This window comes from Aulonocara sp. 'chitande type north' Nkhata Bay, linkage group LG15, assembly GCF_057382095.1.
Source record: "Aulonocara sp. 'chitande type north' Nkhata Bay isolate Kocher_YH1m ecotype deep benthic linkage group LG15, A_spYH_male_GT1.1, whole genome shotgun sequence".
NCBI classification, from domain to species: domain Eukaryota; kingdom Metazoa; phylum Chordata; class Actinopteri; order Cichliformes; family Cichlidae; genus Aulonocara; species Aulonocara sp. 'chitande type north' Nkhata Bay.
In genome coordinates this window covers 26,459,642-26,476,271 of record NC_141358.1, presented here as the reverse complement: position 1 = coordinate 26,476,271, position 16,630 = coordinate 26,459,642, and the positions used below count along the sequence as shown (strand labels likewise).

The 16,630-nt window shown below is 43.9% G+C and overlaps 2 protein-coding genes across 4 annotated transcripts in view; both read right to left on the bottom strand.

The window, feature by feature from the left end:
- The window catches only part of adgrg6 (adhesion G protein-coupled receptor G6), a 100,055-nt gene that overhangs the window by 20,170 nt on the left and 63,255 nt on the right, over positions 1-16,630 (bottom strand). For all 3 annotated transcript variants that reach the window (XM_086265244.1, XM_086265245.1, XM_086265246.1), the window contains 16 exons: positions 9,698-9,786; positions 8,786-8,838; positions 8,335-8,373; positions 8,077-8,222; positions 7,743-7,833; positions 6,595-6,683; positions 5,598-5,662; positions 5,371-5,504; positions 3,922-4,087; positions 3,692-3,832; positions 3,506-3,619; positions 3,087-3,132; positions 2,511-2,620; positions 2,165-2,292; positions 933-1,201; positions 205-289 (listed from right to left, as the gene is read on the bottom strand). In XM_086265244.1, the coding sequence (XP_086121370.1) occupies positions 205-289; positions 933-1,201; positions 2,165-2,292; positions 2,511-2,620; positions 3,087-3,132; positions 3,506-3,619; positions 3,692-3,832; positions 3,922-4,087; positions 5,371-5,504; positions 5,598-5,662; positions 6,595-6,683; positions 7,743-7,833; positions 8,077-8,222; positions 8,335-8,373; positions 8,786-8,838; positions 9,698-9,786 (1,765 nt within the window). The remainder of the gene's footprint in view (positions 1-204; positions 290-932; positions 1,202-2,164; positions 2,293-2,510; positions 2,621-3,086; positions 3,133-3,505; positions 3,620-3,691; positions 3,833-3,921; positions 4,088-5,370; positions 5,505-5,597; positions 5,663-6,594; positions 6,684-7,742; positions 7,834-8,076; positions 8,223-8,334; positions 8,374-8,785; positions 8,839-9,697; positions 9,787-16,630) is intronic.
- LOC147313219 (uncharacterized) lies at positions 11,455-16,248 on the bottom strand. The gene has a single exon (XM_086265242.1). The coding sequence runs from the start codon at positions 16,246-16,248 to the stop codon at positions 11,455-11,457; it is 4,794 nt and encodes a 1,597-aa protein (XP_086121368.1).

The following is a 16,630-nucleotide window of genomic DNA, read 5'->3' as shown; positions in this document are numbered from 1 at the left end:
CACCGTGGAGCAGTTGTGCTAACGATGACGCCTGCATGTAACAAGGCTTTTCTTTTGTTAGCTAACTGACTGATTAAGCAACACTCTGATAAATGAGTTATTCAGTGACTTAATCAAATCCTGATTTTTCTGACAAGAAATCATCACGTCCATATTTAGTGACGTGGTTTGTAGACCTGTTATTGAGATTCTGGGCACACTTACAACTTTGACCCTCCTTTGTATTCTACTGCTTTGTATGCGTCTTTTTCCACCGCAGCGACAATCACAACCAGCACAGCAGGAAGACCTGGAAAACACAAAGCACGCCGTCCGCACGTTAACGTCAGTCTCCCGGGTCTCTTATACTTGCATCACAATCACAGACTGAAATGGCATCAAACTGTTTTATCTTGTAAATTAAACCCACGTCCTCATATCAAGACAGAAAAGTATTCAACAATTATCTAACGAGGTAACGGCCTCCTTTTTTTAGTTAATTTTTTTGTGCATATCAGCGCCATTTAATCCCAAACAGCTCATAGAAATTAAAATTGCATCTCCAGTCTCAGGAGGATGATATAAATCTCAGAAGATATTTTCTCGGAGGAATGTTTGGTACGCTGGTGCACATCTGTTCAGGATAGTAAAAGGTTTACATGCACTTAGACCTGTCTGTAAGAGATTATTAATCATATTCAACAGGAATGATATGAAGCTGAAGCTGTGCTGTGTGTTTTTGCCCTGAGACACCCGCAGCTTCACAGAGTTCCCGACCAAATCCACCTCCAAACGAAGACTTGACTTGTGCACAACAGTAGGAGCTTCAGTAATTATTAATCATAAATTATTCTTGATGCAGAGAAATGCTAAATCATGTTGGACACTTTTACTTTATTCATGATCTTTTGTTGTCTTTGTGGGTCTGTGTGGATCATCAGTGGGCGACTCACCCCACCCCACGATGCAGAACTTCAGGATGTACCGGCGGATGTAGGTGTTAAAGACTTTGACCAGAGCGATGTACATATGGACCGATTCTAGCCCCATCCAGGTGAAGGAGGTCAGCAGAAAGTAGTGGAGAAAAATGGCCACAGCCTTACACAGCCCATCGTTTTTCATGGTGCTCAGCCAGCTGTCCAGCAGGAACACCATGTTGAGAAACAGCAGGGATGTGCTGAGGTTCATCAGGATCTTTGACGGGTAGTCACGTCGCAGTTTCCTGTAAGGACAAGAGGAGGAAAGCACAAATTTCTGCGTGGTTACATTCTGATATTGTCGAGAAATATATTTGCTGCAGTTTTTTCCGAATATTCTCATTCAAGTCAAAGCCGCATGCAGTAGCTGAGAGTTTCTCAAGTTTCTCTCTGGTTTCCTGCTCCAAATTTTTCTGTGACTTTGAAATTTATTGGTGATTCACAACATTCGAGCTGAAAGCCTTCAGAGCACCGTGAGTGTGACCCATGTGCGCTCCATTTACCCAACACAGAGCTAAAAACACACTAAATGTCTTTATTCATGCATCACTGACATCACTGATAAAAGTGATAACAGTGATGCACGCAACCCTCTGTCCTCCACACCATCCCATGCCTCCTTTTCGGAGTACAGGTGTTCACACCTGGGACAACAGGCTCTGCTGATTAGTGTCGTTTGCACTCATGTAAACCTGGGAAAGATGACGGTTTGGGTTTAAACAGATTCTGTATAAACAGCCTGCACTTTGAACAGTGATGCTTGGCTCTGGGATTTAAATGCGAAGCCAAGAGAAACAAAGGAGTGGCATTTATATCACACTGTTTTAGTCCCTCTGTCTCTGCAAAGTGCTTTTACAAGCTTAATGCAGCTTTTTAAGAGCTGAAAGAGAGCGATCCATGCTGCTTTTACTGCAAACCCAGAGGTCACAGCACTGGAGCCAAAGGACATGTCGTGCACATCTGTGAGACACCATCAGCTCCGACAGAGCAGCGGTGTTTCACACTCTGGGAGGAACAACTCAAGGAAACTACAGATGATGGAAATCTAGACTGTCTTCCAACACTTTGTGTAGTTCTGCTTTAACAGACTGACTCGCTTTTGTCACCAAAAAACAATGACATCATTGATGGAAAACACGGATGAGGAGAGACGATAGCCAGGCACTGGAAGCTGGAGGGTTCATACTGCAGCCGAACGGTGGACTCACTCGAAGGCGATGTACGTGAGCAGCGTGGCAGCAGAGAAGATGGCGGAGATCCCGCAGCCAATGTAGCTGATGAAGGTCAGGATATTGTTGTTCTTTTCATCGATGGAGGGCGAAGTCTGAGAGATGTCCTTAAGAGAGAGACGGCAACGACTACATGAATGAAGGAAACGCACATGAACAACAAAGAAGGCCAGAGGGCAACTATGGAGACCATCATGACCACAACAAAAACATGAAAGGATCCACACAACGTGACATGTATGCGGCGCCCGTGCCAGGACGTCAGTGTGACAGGTGTGTGAGGACAGCTCGGACACACACACTCACAGGAACACGGCGGTCTTACCAGGAGGACACCGAAGTGTGTGAGGTGGTCGCACAGGCAGACGGTTTTGTTGGCGGTGGATTCGGTGGAGTTTTTTTTGCAGCCTTCTTTGCTCCAATCTCCAGTTCCATCTAGTGGTGACACAGAGGCATTACAGCAAAGTCACCTCAACACAAAATGAAAATGTGTAATTAAACAGATGAAAAGATTGATTTCTTTCTAATAATAAAATATAATATAATAAATGTGTTTTTTTTATAATAAATAAAGCACTGCTCGGGATTCAGGAGCTCGAAATATTTCTGCAAAGTTTGAGGGCGGCTGCTCCGAAGCCAAATATCTGTATTGAGATAAGACTGCGCACAAACGTCCTCTTCAGTAATTACTGCAGTACTTGAATCTGTTGGTAATACGGCCTGAAAAGCTGCTAAATTTACCAGAATTTTCTGCTGAAAGAGCAACCAGACCAGAACGTCAAAGTAAAAGTGCAGCAGGACGGAGGTGTGACGAGCTGTAACAGCTGCCGACTCCCTTCTCTGCAGATCTGAGGACCAGTGATGAACTTGAGGTGAGTGATGAGGCGACGGACAGACTTACCGTTCTTGGTGAAGTTCCAGAAAACGCAGTCCAGAGTCCCACGAGCCTGAGAGGACAGAAGAGCAATGACTCAGCAGCAAGTTCAAGTAAGCAGACAATCAGAGCCACTCGTGACCATCACACCTGGCTCATTTCTGCATGATCTTCTGACACTGTCATTTCAAATCCTTCAGCACATCTCCAGGAACTACATTCTTACTGACAGTTTCAATAATATGGATTATTAATGTTAATAAATGTATTAATTAACCTCAGAAAAAGGGGAACATGAGAAACATAAAGGTCATTTATATGAAACAGACAACACAATGAAGCACAGGTCAAAGAAAGGAAGTGAAAAGAGTGACGCAAATATATAAATAATGTGTATAAAGTCCAAAAATGGAACAGAGAAGAAAGGAAAAAACGTGAACGCTCACCGGGTCAGAGCGATGAGCGATCTCGATCCTCACTGGGTCTCTCAGGTTGTGGATGGGGACGTTCACCACGCTGCTCGCCACCACGTAGCTGATCAATTCATTTTCTGCCTTTTTCTGAAAAACACGTCATGTTAAGACACCCTAAAACATCAGCCTTTGTGTGAACGTCACACCGTGACCTCTGACCTGGAAAAAACTGGGGCTGTTGAAGAACATGAAGCTGATCCTGGACGGTGTGTCGGCTTCGGCATGAGAGACTCTGGACAGCAGAGAGGCGGGAAGTGTGACCTGAGCTAAAGGATTCGGCCGCTTAGACTTAAAATCAATCTGAGAGGGGACAGGAAACAGTCAAAGCTAAATCAAAAAACACAAATCCACCTTCTACAGGAGAAAGTTTTGACTTTCCCAGCCGTTACCTGTGGGTCTGACTTATTTGGAGACATGAAGGCGCTGAGGGTTGTTTTGTTGAACATCGTCGTGTTGAGGGCCAGAATTCCCACAGCCAGATTCTTGGAATTGATCTGGATGGACGGACCATCAAACTGGATCTTCTGCACCAGCTTGTCCACGGTCTTCAGAGCTCTGCGGAGGAGGAGAGAGAAGCAAAGTATTTCTACGATGATTTCAAAGGGAAGCAAAACCAGACAGATATTGGTGAGAAACACAGAGGTGGCGTTTAACACGGCTGACTGAAACGCAGCTGAAAATGATCATGTTTGAAGGTGATTCATGTGAAACAGACTCAAACATGTGAGTCTCGTTTAAGTTTCAGTTTAATACTGAACTTTCCGTCCTGCCAGCAAACTTTGTGGCTGAGAGTTCATTAAGCGGCAGAAAGTTTCAACACTCTGACTACATGCTAGCTGATTGCTATCGTAGAAATGGGACACAGCCTCCGCGCAACTGAGGGCAACCTGTCGGTTCCGGTGATCATGCTGAACTGTTTTGCTGTTGGAGGTCAACTGTAAGTAGTTGTAGCATCAGCTGGTTGCCCAGAGGTTGAGCATGGAGCACTCTGCAATCTCCGAGTGAACTTTTGGTGGAAGGCGGCCTATGTCCAAACTGCTGCGGTCTCTCAGATAGGTTGGTGAAGCTTTGCAAATAATGTTCATGTGATTAATAAATACACACAAAACCATCACATAACAACCAGTCTGAGTCGGTCTGCACAACCAGTACAACCTGTCTATGGTGAAACTCGCTGCAATAGGAGGCTAAACTCAAGTTTTATTCCTATGCAAATGTTAGGTACTCATCCGCTGCTGTCACAGAGCAGTTAAATCTCCTACTTTCAGAAGCTACTGGACTCTGAATTTAAATGCTTAATGTAAATTTCAGTTTAAAGTGAAAAACTTTGTATGGAGACAGCAAATGATTTGCAGTTTTCACCGATTTATTCCAGTTAATCATCAAATTATCAGAAACTGACGATCCAAACTGATAGCAGACTCTCCACCTTATTCTCAGTTTATCGTCATCCTGATGCTTCAAAGTTTCTTTGCTAACTGCTAATTTTCACAGACCTGGTGACATTTGCAGAATTTCTCCAGTCACCGTACTTCCTGGTGGTGTGTGAGTGATAACTTTACATTTTTCAGATGTTTTGGTTACAAAATTAAGATTTTAGCAGATCAACCATCACATAACAACCAGTCTGAGTTGGTCTAAATTGTGACATTACCAATAAGTTTGATGTGTCACATGGCCCTCTTCCTACTTTAAAAACAAAAGTTGTATCCAAGATGGCCGACTTCTAAATGGCCACCATGGTCACCACCCATCTTGAGGAGTTTGCCCCCCTCACATATACTAATGTGCCACAAACAGGACTTTAATATCAGGTGGGCAGAGTAAGAAGTCTGTACTTGTCTGAGGCTGCCGGGACTGTAGCTGAGCCACTCATGACGTTGGAGATGATGGTGACGATGCTGGAGGCTAACGTGAAGTTGATCTTGGATACGTTCACTAGTTGTTCCACCTTTGACACCACTTTAGACACCTGGACACGGAGGACAAGGAGGACAGGAGGACACGGAGTCACTCTCCTGGTCACAGGAGGCTTGAGCGAACAGATGCCAGTGTAAACACTCACCTCTTTCTCATTCAGCTTGTTGTTGGTGAACGCTTTGAGCTGCTCCGCTACATCAGATGCATTTTCTGCTCAAGCAACACACAAATGGTTCCATTTTGTCACTTTCTATCACAACTTTGTGATATATCACAGATTAAAACACAAATTCAGGTTCATTTTCCAGTTCTGTGTCATTTCTAGTCTATTGACTTATAATTCAGGTTTAAAATAGTTTAATGTATAAAGTCTTGAAACTGAACAAAAATCTATATCTATTTGTCAAAAATAAGTGAAAATTAGAGTTTCATACAGGTCATCTTAATATTTTTGTTTTTCTTTTACAAATGTCAGATTTACTCACAGCAGCTTTAAAAGTGAATGAATATTTCTTTATATTTGTGAATTTATGTTAAATTAATTCTGCATGTTTGATTTTGCAGGATTATGGATCCTGATTAAATGTTATTGGAAGAAAAGCTTTTATCTTTCATAGTTCATTGTGAGATATTTATATTCAAACAGGTGTGAAAAAACATGCTCAATTATGCTCAGAGACCGTATGTCAAAAAGAATAGGTAAATAAGTATTTGATATATGAAGCGAATTATTTGCAGAAATCATATATGTTACATATTTCAAACCATACCATTTTGGGGCAAATCAGAAACGGACGAGCAGAAAATATTGTAAAAATGTGACCCAGCTTATTATCTGAAACGCACAAAGAGTGAATAAAATGTTCCCACACTGGAAAATAACATTTTTAAATCTGTACTACGCTGTGGTCTCAGACTCTTTAACTTTGTTGTTAATACTTTTATTCTGAACTGCGGCAGTTGGAATAAAATAATTTAAAATCATGTATTTGCTTTTTTATTCATGCAAAAATAAAACAACTCAGATATTCAGCTGTCTATGTTTTTTTACACACAAAGCAAATGATGCATTGTTAGAATCAACGGTGTCGGCACGCCACGTCTACAGTCCGCTGTCAGATTGACTTTGTGTCTGAGCGTACCTGCTGACACTTGGATGGAGTCGATATCAGTGCAGTTGCTGCTGTCTGGATCTGACCAGTACGATGAGTAGTTCATCGAACTGATTAAACTGGGAAAAGAAGAGGTTATCGATAAGACATATAATTACTCAGCTTAAAGAAGTAGTCCTAAGTAAGATAGCCGGCACTGCTGCAGGCAGGTTTTGTGGAGGAATGTGGAGGAAGTGCTTAAATATTCAACAGCTTAACAAACCCAATCCTGGTCGCTCCAAACACACAGTTCAACATGCAGTAAAGGTAGTTATAGCACTCTCTGACTTTATCAGCCCACCCATCCGCCCCGACCTCCTCCCTACACTAACTCTATGACAATAACATCGCCTACTTCCTGTTTTAAGATGGTGAAGTAACATTTAAAGGGTTCAAATGGGATTTTAGCCCTGGTGTTTGCGGTCCGGAGTACGTGTGCAGCAGCGCTCTTCAAAGGTCCGACTGCTTCGTTCAGACTTTATCATTGAGTCTGCTCAACAGAAATGCTGCTGTGGAAACGTGTGATAAAAGGAGAAGAATAACCAGAACTTTAGCCCCACTGACTCCACAGTTAACCCCACTAAGGACCACTTCCCTCTGAGAATTTATGCTGAGGCACTCGTGGGCGTCGGAAGATGTCCTGCTTGTCATACTAATAAATCATAGATCACCATGAGGTGTATAACATTACAGGAAGATGAATTAAGTCAATAAATCAACATCAAATGCTGTTTCACTGAACACCACAGTGTCTCAGAAAGATCTGATTAAAACCACAGACTCTAACAAAGAAAAGATATGAGCTGCTTTTACTGCTGATTTTATCACAGTGGGGGTTCTTAAAATACATTTTGGGATATATCATGCAGTCTTGATTAATGACTCTCCCCAGAAACACGAAAACCTCACAATGATCATGAGAACAAAGTGCCTACAAAAGATGGATATGAAATAAATAACAGTTCGTGAATATAAGTGCAAATCCTAATATTTGCCTTGAACTTGTGCAAACGTGCTAGTTGCAAGGATGATGAAGGATTATTGTCAAGTGGAAAATAAGAATATGGAGCTGGAAATATTGCAATCAAATATTCGTGTTTGGCTGCATTCAGCTCATGTTTTGTGTGTGTTCGTGTTACCAGGTCCTCCATTTCTTGTTGGGGAAGCAGGGCTGGTACTCAGTAATGGTCGGTCTGGTTTCAGGCCAAGGCGGGTCGTACGGGCAATTTTCTTTAAGCAGAAAAAAACAGGAGTGATTTCACAGTTTTGAAGCAGACATACATTCATATAATGAAACAGGAAAAACATCCAGGGCACAGAGTGATCAGAGAAGGCGAACAGACAGACTTTAGACAATAAAATCCACAACAAATCAAATCCAGAGAGTTGTGTGAGTGATGTGCAGAAACCATACTTCTTTATTATCTCCGGTTCTTATTTTTCTGTGTTTAGCGTTCAGTGTAACCTTCTCACCAATCTGTTTGACTTCCACAGAGGCGCTCTGGATCTCCACACCCTCTGACACGCTCCCCTGTCTGAGCCGGGCAGACGCATCATCGATGAGGCTCAGGTTCTTGTTGATGATCTCGGTATAAACCAGCAGACCACGGCACTCATAGCTGCAGCAAAAAGAGACATGCCAGAATGACCTACCATCCTAAACACCTGACTTCTATGAGGTGGTGAGCACATAATGACAGGAACCTGCAGAGTTAAACAGAGTCATGCTACCTGCTCAGGTTTCCTGCAGTCTGTGGACTCAGCTGAACACTGGAGAGGGAAAAGAAGAGAAGCAGCAGAGATGAAAGACTACAAATGATAAATGATGCATGAACACAGTAAAGTACCTGCAGCCAGGAGGAAGCACATAAGTCAGACTTTTACTGTTCACCTCAAAATATGACCCAGGAGCGCAGAGCCTTACTGCTCAGCTTCAAACACCTCACACATCTGCACTCGTGCTCACAGGAGCAGGACAGTAAACTTCATCCTGGCGTGACCTGTCGCTCTCACAGGTCTAACTGTTTCTAACCATTTCTTTTTTCTCTCCTTGGTGTAGCTCATCTTTTTAGCTATTGTGAAATGGCTGAAAACGAGCACAGACCCAAACAGCATCACCCATACAAAAGCACCTTTGCCCTAGGTCGTGTGCACTTTGTGTGATAGCTGTTTGCAGGATTACCTGATGCTGCCCACGTAGACTTTGTGGATCCAGTCCTGAAAGGTCTGATTGAGCTGTAAAAATAACAGATCGGGTTTGAAGTCTGCTCAGCACTGAATATTAAACTGCCGCATTGGTGTGAAGAAGAAACTTTATGTACCTGCTTCATGAGTAAAAACTGTTCCAACAAATCTAAGTCATCGCTTGTTCAGGTAAAGGTGAGTCTTGCTCCCGACCTCTGTATTCTCCTAATCTTCATTTCTTTAAGTTCAGCAGCTCAGAAATTTTTTTCACTCCCATGTTATCTTAATTCAGTCTTAATTAAATAAAATATGACTTTAATCTTGTTTATCATAGACCTGGAGATGAAGTTTGAGTTCTGTTCAATAATTCTGTGCCAGTGTTTTACTGAACTCATGTAGTGTGGCTGTTTTGTCTCCCTCTCCTGGCAGTGAGAGTAATTGCACACTTGATCTTTTTGTTTTTTAGATATTCTGACACTTTTTGTTGTTTCATTTTTATCTGCAGCATCATACACTTTCTGCTAGCTGCTGTAGCTACACCACCACTATGCCAGTCAACCAGAGTAACCAGTAAAACCATCACTGCCAGTGCAGGGCTGCTGCCACAGACATTAAACTATGTTGTACTGAGACTTCCTTTTGTTTCATTTAAGAAGATAATAACTGGAAGCGGTTCTGAAATTTTAGGTTTTTTCTGTGTTATGTTTTGAATAAAATACATTTTACACAGTTTTTTTGACTTTGTATTGAAAATCATATTTTAGTATATTTCTACGTTTGATAAAGTTAAGCTGCTCAGAGCTTCAACTAATTAAAATTATGAAAGAAAATCTAATGAGGTCTGTCGCTGCTGCCACGGTTACGCTCACTGAGGTCTGGACATGGATGAATAAGTGGAGTAAAAACTCACCCAAAGAGCCACGGCTGATTTAAGCGTCTCCCGTGTCGTCTGCGATCTGCTGTCATCCACCACAAACTCGAATCGGTAAAACTGCTCATCTGCAGACCAAGGTGAGAGCACAGGAGAAAGAAAGAAGAGCACTTCAGATTCGATGTGCAACAGCTAATTCATACCGAGCCTGTGGCACATAGCAGGAGACGGCCCGAGCGGTTTGAGCTGATCGAGTTATGTAAAAATCTCATTTTGAAGTAAAATGATGAAAAATGGGAACACACCGCCTGACGGACAATAACGTCGGCGCTGAGGGGAGAACAGTCATTCCCCTTTCTTTTTTCAAACTGCACAAATCAAGGAGTTGAAGCAGGATTTGTGCAATTTGAGTCTTTCTCAGGATTGTTTGACCCTTTGATCTGCGTTCTCACAAATCCACCTTAAAAAGGAATAAAGAGCACAATTATGAAGCAGGTACGTTAAAGATCTGTGGAGAAATGTAAATGTTAAAGAGTTTTGGGGTCTGAAACTTCCTGTAAAATTAATTTCTTGTTACACAGACTCATTTAACTGAGTTTTTGTGTGTGTATTGATTTCCTTAAAAACAGATACGTGTAGAAAGTAACGACTAATGGAATCAAAACTGATTAAAGCTTATAAAAAAAGGGAAAAAAGAAAAAAACTTTTTAACGCATACTTTCGGTTTCAGAGGAGGCACATCTAAGCTCTTCCTTGTAGGGCCCTCCATGCTCCTGCTATGCTTGACACCGGCCACGAGATGTCTCTCTAATATCTCTAATTGTTAGTAAATGCTACTGACTGGAAATGAGACCTCCACTCCATCAGGTCTGGAGGGAAATCCTGCAGGCTGCTTATCTTTGGTTATAAATATACTTTTCAGAGTTTCAGAGTGCCGCTGATTGATTTTGAATATTTGATTTGATAGCAGAAAGTAGCATGCGGACGATGCGAAGCACCAAAGCAGGATGCCTCCACCAAGAAGCTGCACGGACTGAAAAATGAATATAAGAAAAGCAGAAAAACTATGTAATAAGAAAAGGTGTTGGCAGTTATCAGAGAGGAAAGGAAAACAGGCAGAAAGTAGACTACAATCCCTTTTTTCACTACAAGTACCAGGCTAAATACCAACATCTGATTGGTCAGCTAAACTCATGGTTAATGAACTACAATGAGCCAGAATCACTTTAAACCAATCACGAGTCTCAACTTTGATGGGAATCCCGCCCAATCACAGCATTTGTACTGACATCTATGATTCGAACTACTGACCTGCTCTGAAACCCAACCACCTGAAGTGAGTATTCAGTCTTAAAGTCTTTGTGTTTTTAAACCAATGCATTGATATTACAACTCAACCAAAGACTGACCCATAACTGACTGTACAACAGCTGAACATGTCATTCTGAGATTATTCTGATTATTCTATTATAAGATTATCCGTTACTGGCAGCCAGAGCTTGGTTTCTTTGGGCCAACAATGATATCAGCCGGTAAGGTCTGAATCACTGTCACCTCAGATTAGGGAGGAAGTTGAATGGGGACCAGTAATGTTCTTCAGAACCAAAGAGGGCTGGTTGAATGGAGTTGGTTATGGGAACACTGTGAGGTAGAAACACCACAAAAACACTTAATAATACGGACACAGGTGTCCGTATGCATTTGTAATGCTGCTCAAATCAAAACGTTCTGATTCAGATCCTTTAAAAGACTTGAAGACTAAATACTGTATTTCTGCAATTTTGTAATATTACTGATTATTTATTTTTATTTTCTATGACAACAAAGTTGTTGCTGCATAACATACTATTCCCCGATGGCAGTCCACACTGACATGTAAAAAGAAAGCGTTGTTTACACCGGCAGGGCAGTGTGGGCCTGATGGATGGATTTGCTGTTGGGGATCCCAGACTGGGGTGCAACGTGGCTTTTTTGAGGCCGCTGCTGCTGCCGGCGTTAGCTGATGGACTGAGAGCTCTGAATGGAGGTGTAGGAGAGGAGATCTTTGGGGTTATGAGATGCCAACCACTGGCAGCTGCTGGAGGCGTTGGGGAAAAGTTGAGATTGTTGTCTTTGATCTTGCCAGTGCCGTGGTCTTGGTTCACGTCCCCCTTCATTAAACCTCCTGAGCTCTGGTTCCTGCTGTGATTCGACACATTTGGACTTGAGTTCAAACCTGGCTCTGAGGCGGTTAAATTTGACTTTGCTGCTGCTGCTGCATTCACGAGCACCGGCACTGGCCTGCTGCCTGTCATACTGCCCTCCGACACATCCAGACTTCCTTTTTCTACGAGTGCACTAGCATCTTTAGCTGCTGTGATGTTGGTCATCGCAGCCGGCGCCACAGGAGAGTCTCGGAGTGCCACAGCAGTGGTTGAATTAGACTCAGGTATATATTTAAAGCCTGCTGTGTTTGTGGTGTGGTTGTCTCTCCCAGGAGGTGAGAGCTCATCAAGCCCAGAAATGAAGCCATGATTTGTGATCTCGATAGAGAAGCCAGTGGGGGATCTGGAGGTGGAAGAGGGGGTATTAAGGTCAGAAGACTGCAGGGGGGTTGGAAGAACCAGAGCAACATTCGGTTGTGATGATGTAGCAGAACCAGGCTGATAACAGGATTCAGAAATAGGACAGGGAGTATTCTGCATATCAACAGGAGATGAGAGAGAATTCAGGGCAGATTGTGGAGTTACATGCTCATTAGGGTGATGGCCTGTTACAGCGCTTAAGATTACAGGAGCTTTGTTGCTCACAGGTGAGACATGCTCATTAGCAAAGTGTATCTTTGGAACAACATCTGCAGGGTTAAATGGAGCAGAGAGATGTGATAATCTCCCACCAGCAGTTTGCTTATTTGAGGCCTCAGATATCAAAACGCCGACTAACGTAGACTCATTTTGTGGCTGAGAGTGGTTTGTAAACTGTGATAAAACCTCATCCTGGTTAGGAGAAATAAGCAGGCGTGACTGGATGGACTCCATGGAAACTTGACCAAAAGAAAGAGATTGAGTGTTTGAGATAAACTCTTCAACTGGCTGTATGGTGGGTCTTTGTAAGGACTGTGCTGCTGTGGGCTGCAGGAATCTAACAGTAGGACGAGTGGGTGACAAGGACCCAATTTCTGTGTTCATCATGCTAGCAGGTGCTGCTGGCCATGTCGCCCGGCTGGGGAGGAGAAAGGAGGATGAAAGGGTGGAGACAGAGGGTGAGACAGGAGGATAGGTGTAAGACAGGTGCTGAGATGGAAGAAGAAGTGAAACACTTTCTACGAGAGAAACAGAAGATGACATGGAGGGCAAAAGGACAGGAAGCGAGGGTGTGAAGAAACTCAAGATTGGAGATTGCTGCCGTGGCCCCCTGGTGTTAGCCCCCTCGCTCAAATTGAGCCCATCACTCCTAAAGTTCTGAGTGTGTGCCTGACTGTTAGAGTGTGTGGGCAGCTGTGTGTGTGCTGAAATGTGTGTCTGGATCAGACGGCCAGGTTGTACAGTATTAGCTCGTGTCAGGCCTGAGACGTGTGCTAGAGCCATCCCCAGAGCGTGCCGGGGGGCTGTCACACCAAGCTGTGCACTTGAGCTGTCGCGGTGTGCCAGCATCTGGGACGGATTCAACAAAGGCGGAGTGGAGAGACTAAATCCACTGTCATAGCCAGCAGGGGCCTGCGAGTTGGTCCGAGTGCCAGCAGCTCCATTCACTTCTCCCTGGTTGTGTAAATGTGAGACTGCATGATGCAGCCTCCAAGGATCTCTGTTAACAGTCGGGCTGGAAGAATCTCTCTCTTGTGACCCAGACAAAGATTTCTGAGTCAGAACGGTTTCCTCTCCCATCATCCCCTCTGTCTCCCTGATGGAGTCGGTAAATGAAGGGATGTGAGAGCTTTGAGTTAAAAGGAAGACATTGGAAGATGATGTAGAAGAGGCAGAGGAAGAGGGCGGTTCTTGCTTTCCTTCAATATTTGCCCTGAGCAGAGCCAGAGTGTGATCATGGCCCCAAATACCAGCTGTTGGCAGCGAGGTCAAGCCAGTGTCAGTGTGAAGCACTGAACGAGTTTCTATCTCGCTCAAATCTTTCTGATGAGAATGAACTAAAAAAGGTCTGACTGACAGGCTAGCTGCATCTGAGGATGGCCACAAAACCACTGACAAATTTAGCTCTGATACAGGAAACTCTAATTGTGACAGGGCTGGACCAAAGTCCGGCACAAGCGCTGCAGGACTGGATACCAGAGCCTCCACAGATAATCTTGAGGGAGTTGGGTTAGTGTGACTAAAGGAGTTATCTGAAAAATCTTCTGCATGGGTTAATGTATGTGATCGAGTATCAGGGGACAGGTTGTGCACAGTGGAGGGCACTTCATTTCTGTTAGCTTTAGATAAACCACTAGAGGACTTTTCTGCAGAGTGGTATTCAGGGTGCAGTGCACTATCAACAAAAGGAGACTGAGATTCAGCTGGGGCTTTAGAAAAGAGAGGAAATGACAACAAAGATGCTGTGTCAACCGTTGAGTCCTCAAAGTTCTTTTGAAGATTCGAGGACAGAAATGACAACACAGACACTGGCATGTGAGCAGTTTCTGAAAGCCTTCGCTCTGCAGGCTGGGAAGATGATGGCAGGAGGAGGGAGGGGTACCGAGGAGCAGCAGAAGGTGGAAAAGGAACCAGGGTGGGCCAAAGGGGATCAGAGGCCAAGGGAAGGGTGGGGCTGAGTGGGGAGTACTGGGGTATGACGGTTTGAATGGGGGAGGCATGGGCGGAGGTGGCTGTAAATTCTAACTGAAAGAGAGAAAAGGGAGAAGTAGGAGGTAGGATACTGGATGAGGAGTAGTGAGGGCTCTGGAATGGCTCGTGAAAGGGAGGAGATGGAGGGGAGAGAATGGATGATCGATGGGGAATGACGTGCACAGAAGACTGTATGTGTGCATGTGCGTCTGTATATAAATTGTTAACCAGACTACTGCTGGCTACAGCTAGTCCAGCTTTACTGCCCAGAGGGTTTAAAGAAAGTGAGGATATCTGGGCCTTGTCTTCCTTCTGTGGCACAAAAGAGGAAAAGATTTGTTTGGGGAAAACCACCTCGGCGAGGAAAGAAGGGGAGCTTAGATGTGCCATCGGCAAAGAAGGTGTTGGCTGCATGAAGAGGTGGGATGAAGAGGAGGGAGGAAGGGAAGACGGCATTGCTTGCAAACTCAGTCTTTCCAGTTGTGCATAGGAACTTTCCTCTTGTTTCTGTCCACTTGGACCGCTGCTCTTTGGAAGCTCGTGGTGGGTTTGAGCTGTTGTCAAAGTCTGATTAAGAGTGCTGATGGATGTTTCTGGTACCAGTAGGTCTGGTGAGTGATCTTTAAAAGGCTTGATGCCTGCTGCTAGGATGCTGAGCAGGCTTTCTGAGCCATTATGGAAATGTGTTTGGGTGAAAAAATGTTCACTTCCTCTTTCAGAAGGAGTTGAGGGTTGGATGAAAAGGTGGGAAGCACTTTGCGGGTCTGAGTTTCTGGCATCAGGTCCAGTATTGGGTTCTTTGGATAAGGCATCAAATTGATATAATCTATAAGGACTCCTTTCCCCCACAAGTTCAGTCATGTCATACATGAATGGCCCAGAGCCTGATGAATATTCATTATCCGGTATCTCCTGATCTGTCAGGTTACCCGCAGCAGATGTTTGGATTTCACCACCACTCATGTTCAGGAGTGACCATGATGAAGCAACAGGTTTGTTCTTCCTAATGCCAAGTGCTGATAATGATGACAAAAACAATGACGACGATGATGACAGTGGTGCTAGCCCAGCCGCAGCTAATGCCTCACTTTTATTCTGCTGCAGAGGTGACCCCTGAGGTGAACTTGAAGTATGAGATTCAGGAAGGAACTTTAAGTCCTGAGTGGTGGTAGAGACCTCCGTTTTGGAGGTTGACTGGTGAAAAGTTTTTGGTTGGGACGTAACAGAAGAAATATTTAGATGAATGGTTGCAGGCGTCGAGTCTTTCAACCCATCTGTGTCTTTGAATCCAGTCGTTGGTGTGAATTTAAGCCTGGCTGTGGATTTGAGATCAGCTAATGGAACAGCAGGTTTTGTGATGTGAATCTCCACCCTAGGTGGTGCTTTAGTGGTAGCTTGATGTCTTCCTCGGTTTGGCCTCTTCCTCAAAGGGGTTGAAATGTACCCCAGGGAAATCTTGGATCTTCGATACCGTGGAGGTCTTTGGAAGGGAGCAGGGGGTCTGGGGCGGGTAGCTTCAGATGGACCAGAGGAACCAGGGACTGAAGCTAAGAATCTGGATTGATGAGCTGAATGATGGGGACTGGGGGTTTGAGCGGGGGGATTCAAAGGACTGGACGTAAGAGATCTATGAAGAGAAGCTCCTCCAGGAGGATTGCGAAAAAACGCAGACCTGGTTTGCCTGATTTTGTGGACTAAAGGAACTGGATGTCTAGGGGTTTGGGAAAAAGAGAGTGCAGCAACAGTAAATCCAGAAGTCTGTCTTCTGAGGTAACCAGCTGGCCAAACAGTCAGGGACCTGGACTTCAAGGCCATTGGCTCAGGTTGCTGAAGCATAATTTGAGTCTCCTCCACTGTCACCGGGATATGGCCGATCGAAGCAGATGTAATTATAGTGAAAAAGCAAGTTACATACAATAAATAAAGGTAAAAAAATGCATTTCAAAAATAAACCACTAATATAGGACACGATATTTTTACATAAGCCATCTCAACATCCTTCAGTCACAGACAGTATTGTAGGATTGTACAGTGATTACTATGTCTGTAACAGCGATATGAAACAAAGGAGTGCATGAACCATACGAGAAGAAACCAAAGCAAAAGATATGACATGACTATAACTAGGTTAGGCTGATTAAGCAGTTAAAGAGCTAAAAAAGGAGAAGGAAACAAAAAAGACCCCCAAAAATAAAGTTTCATGGGCCTTAGATCCTGC

What these genes read in the sequence shown, in the direction of transcription:
- LOC147313219 (XM_086265242.1), bottom strand. Translation starts at nt 16,248, where the DNA reads ATGCTTCAGCAACCTGAGCCAATGGCCTTGAAGTCCAGGTCCCTGACT.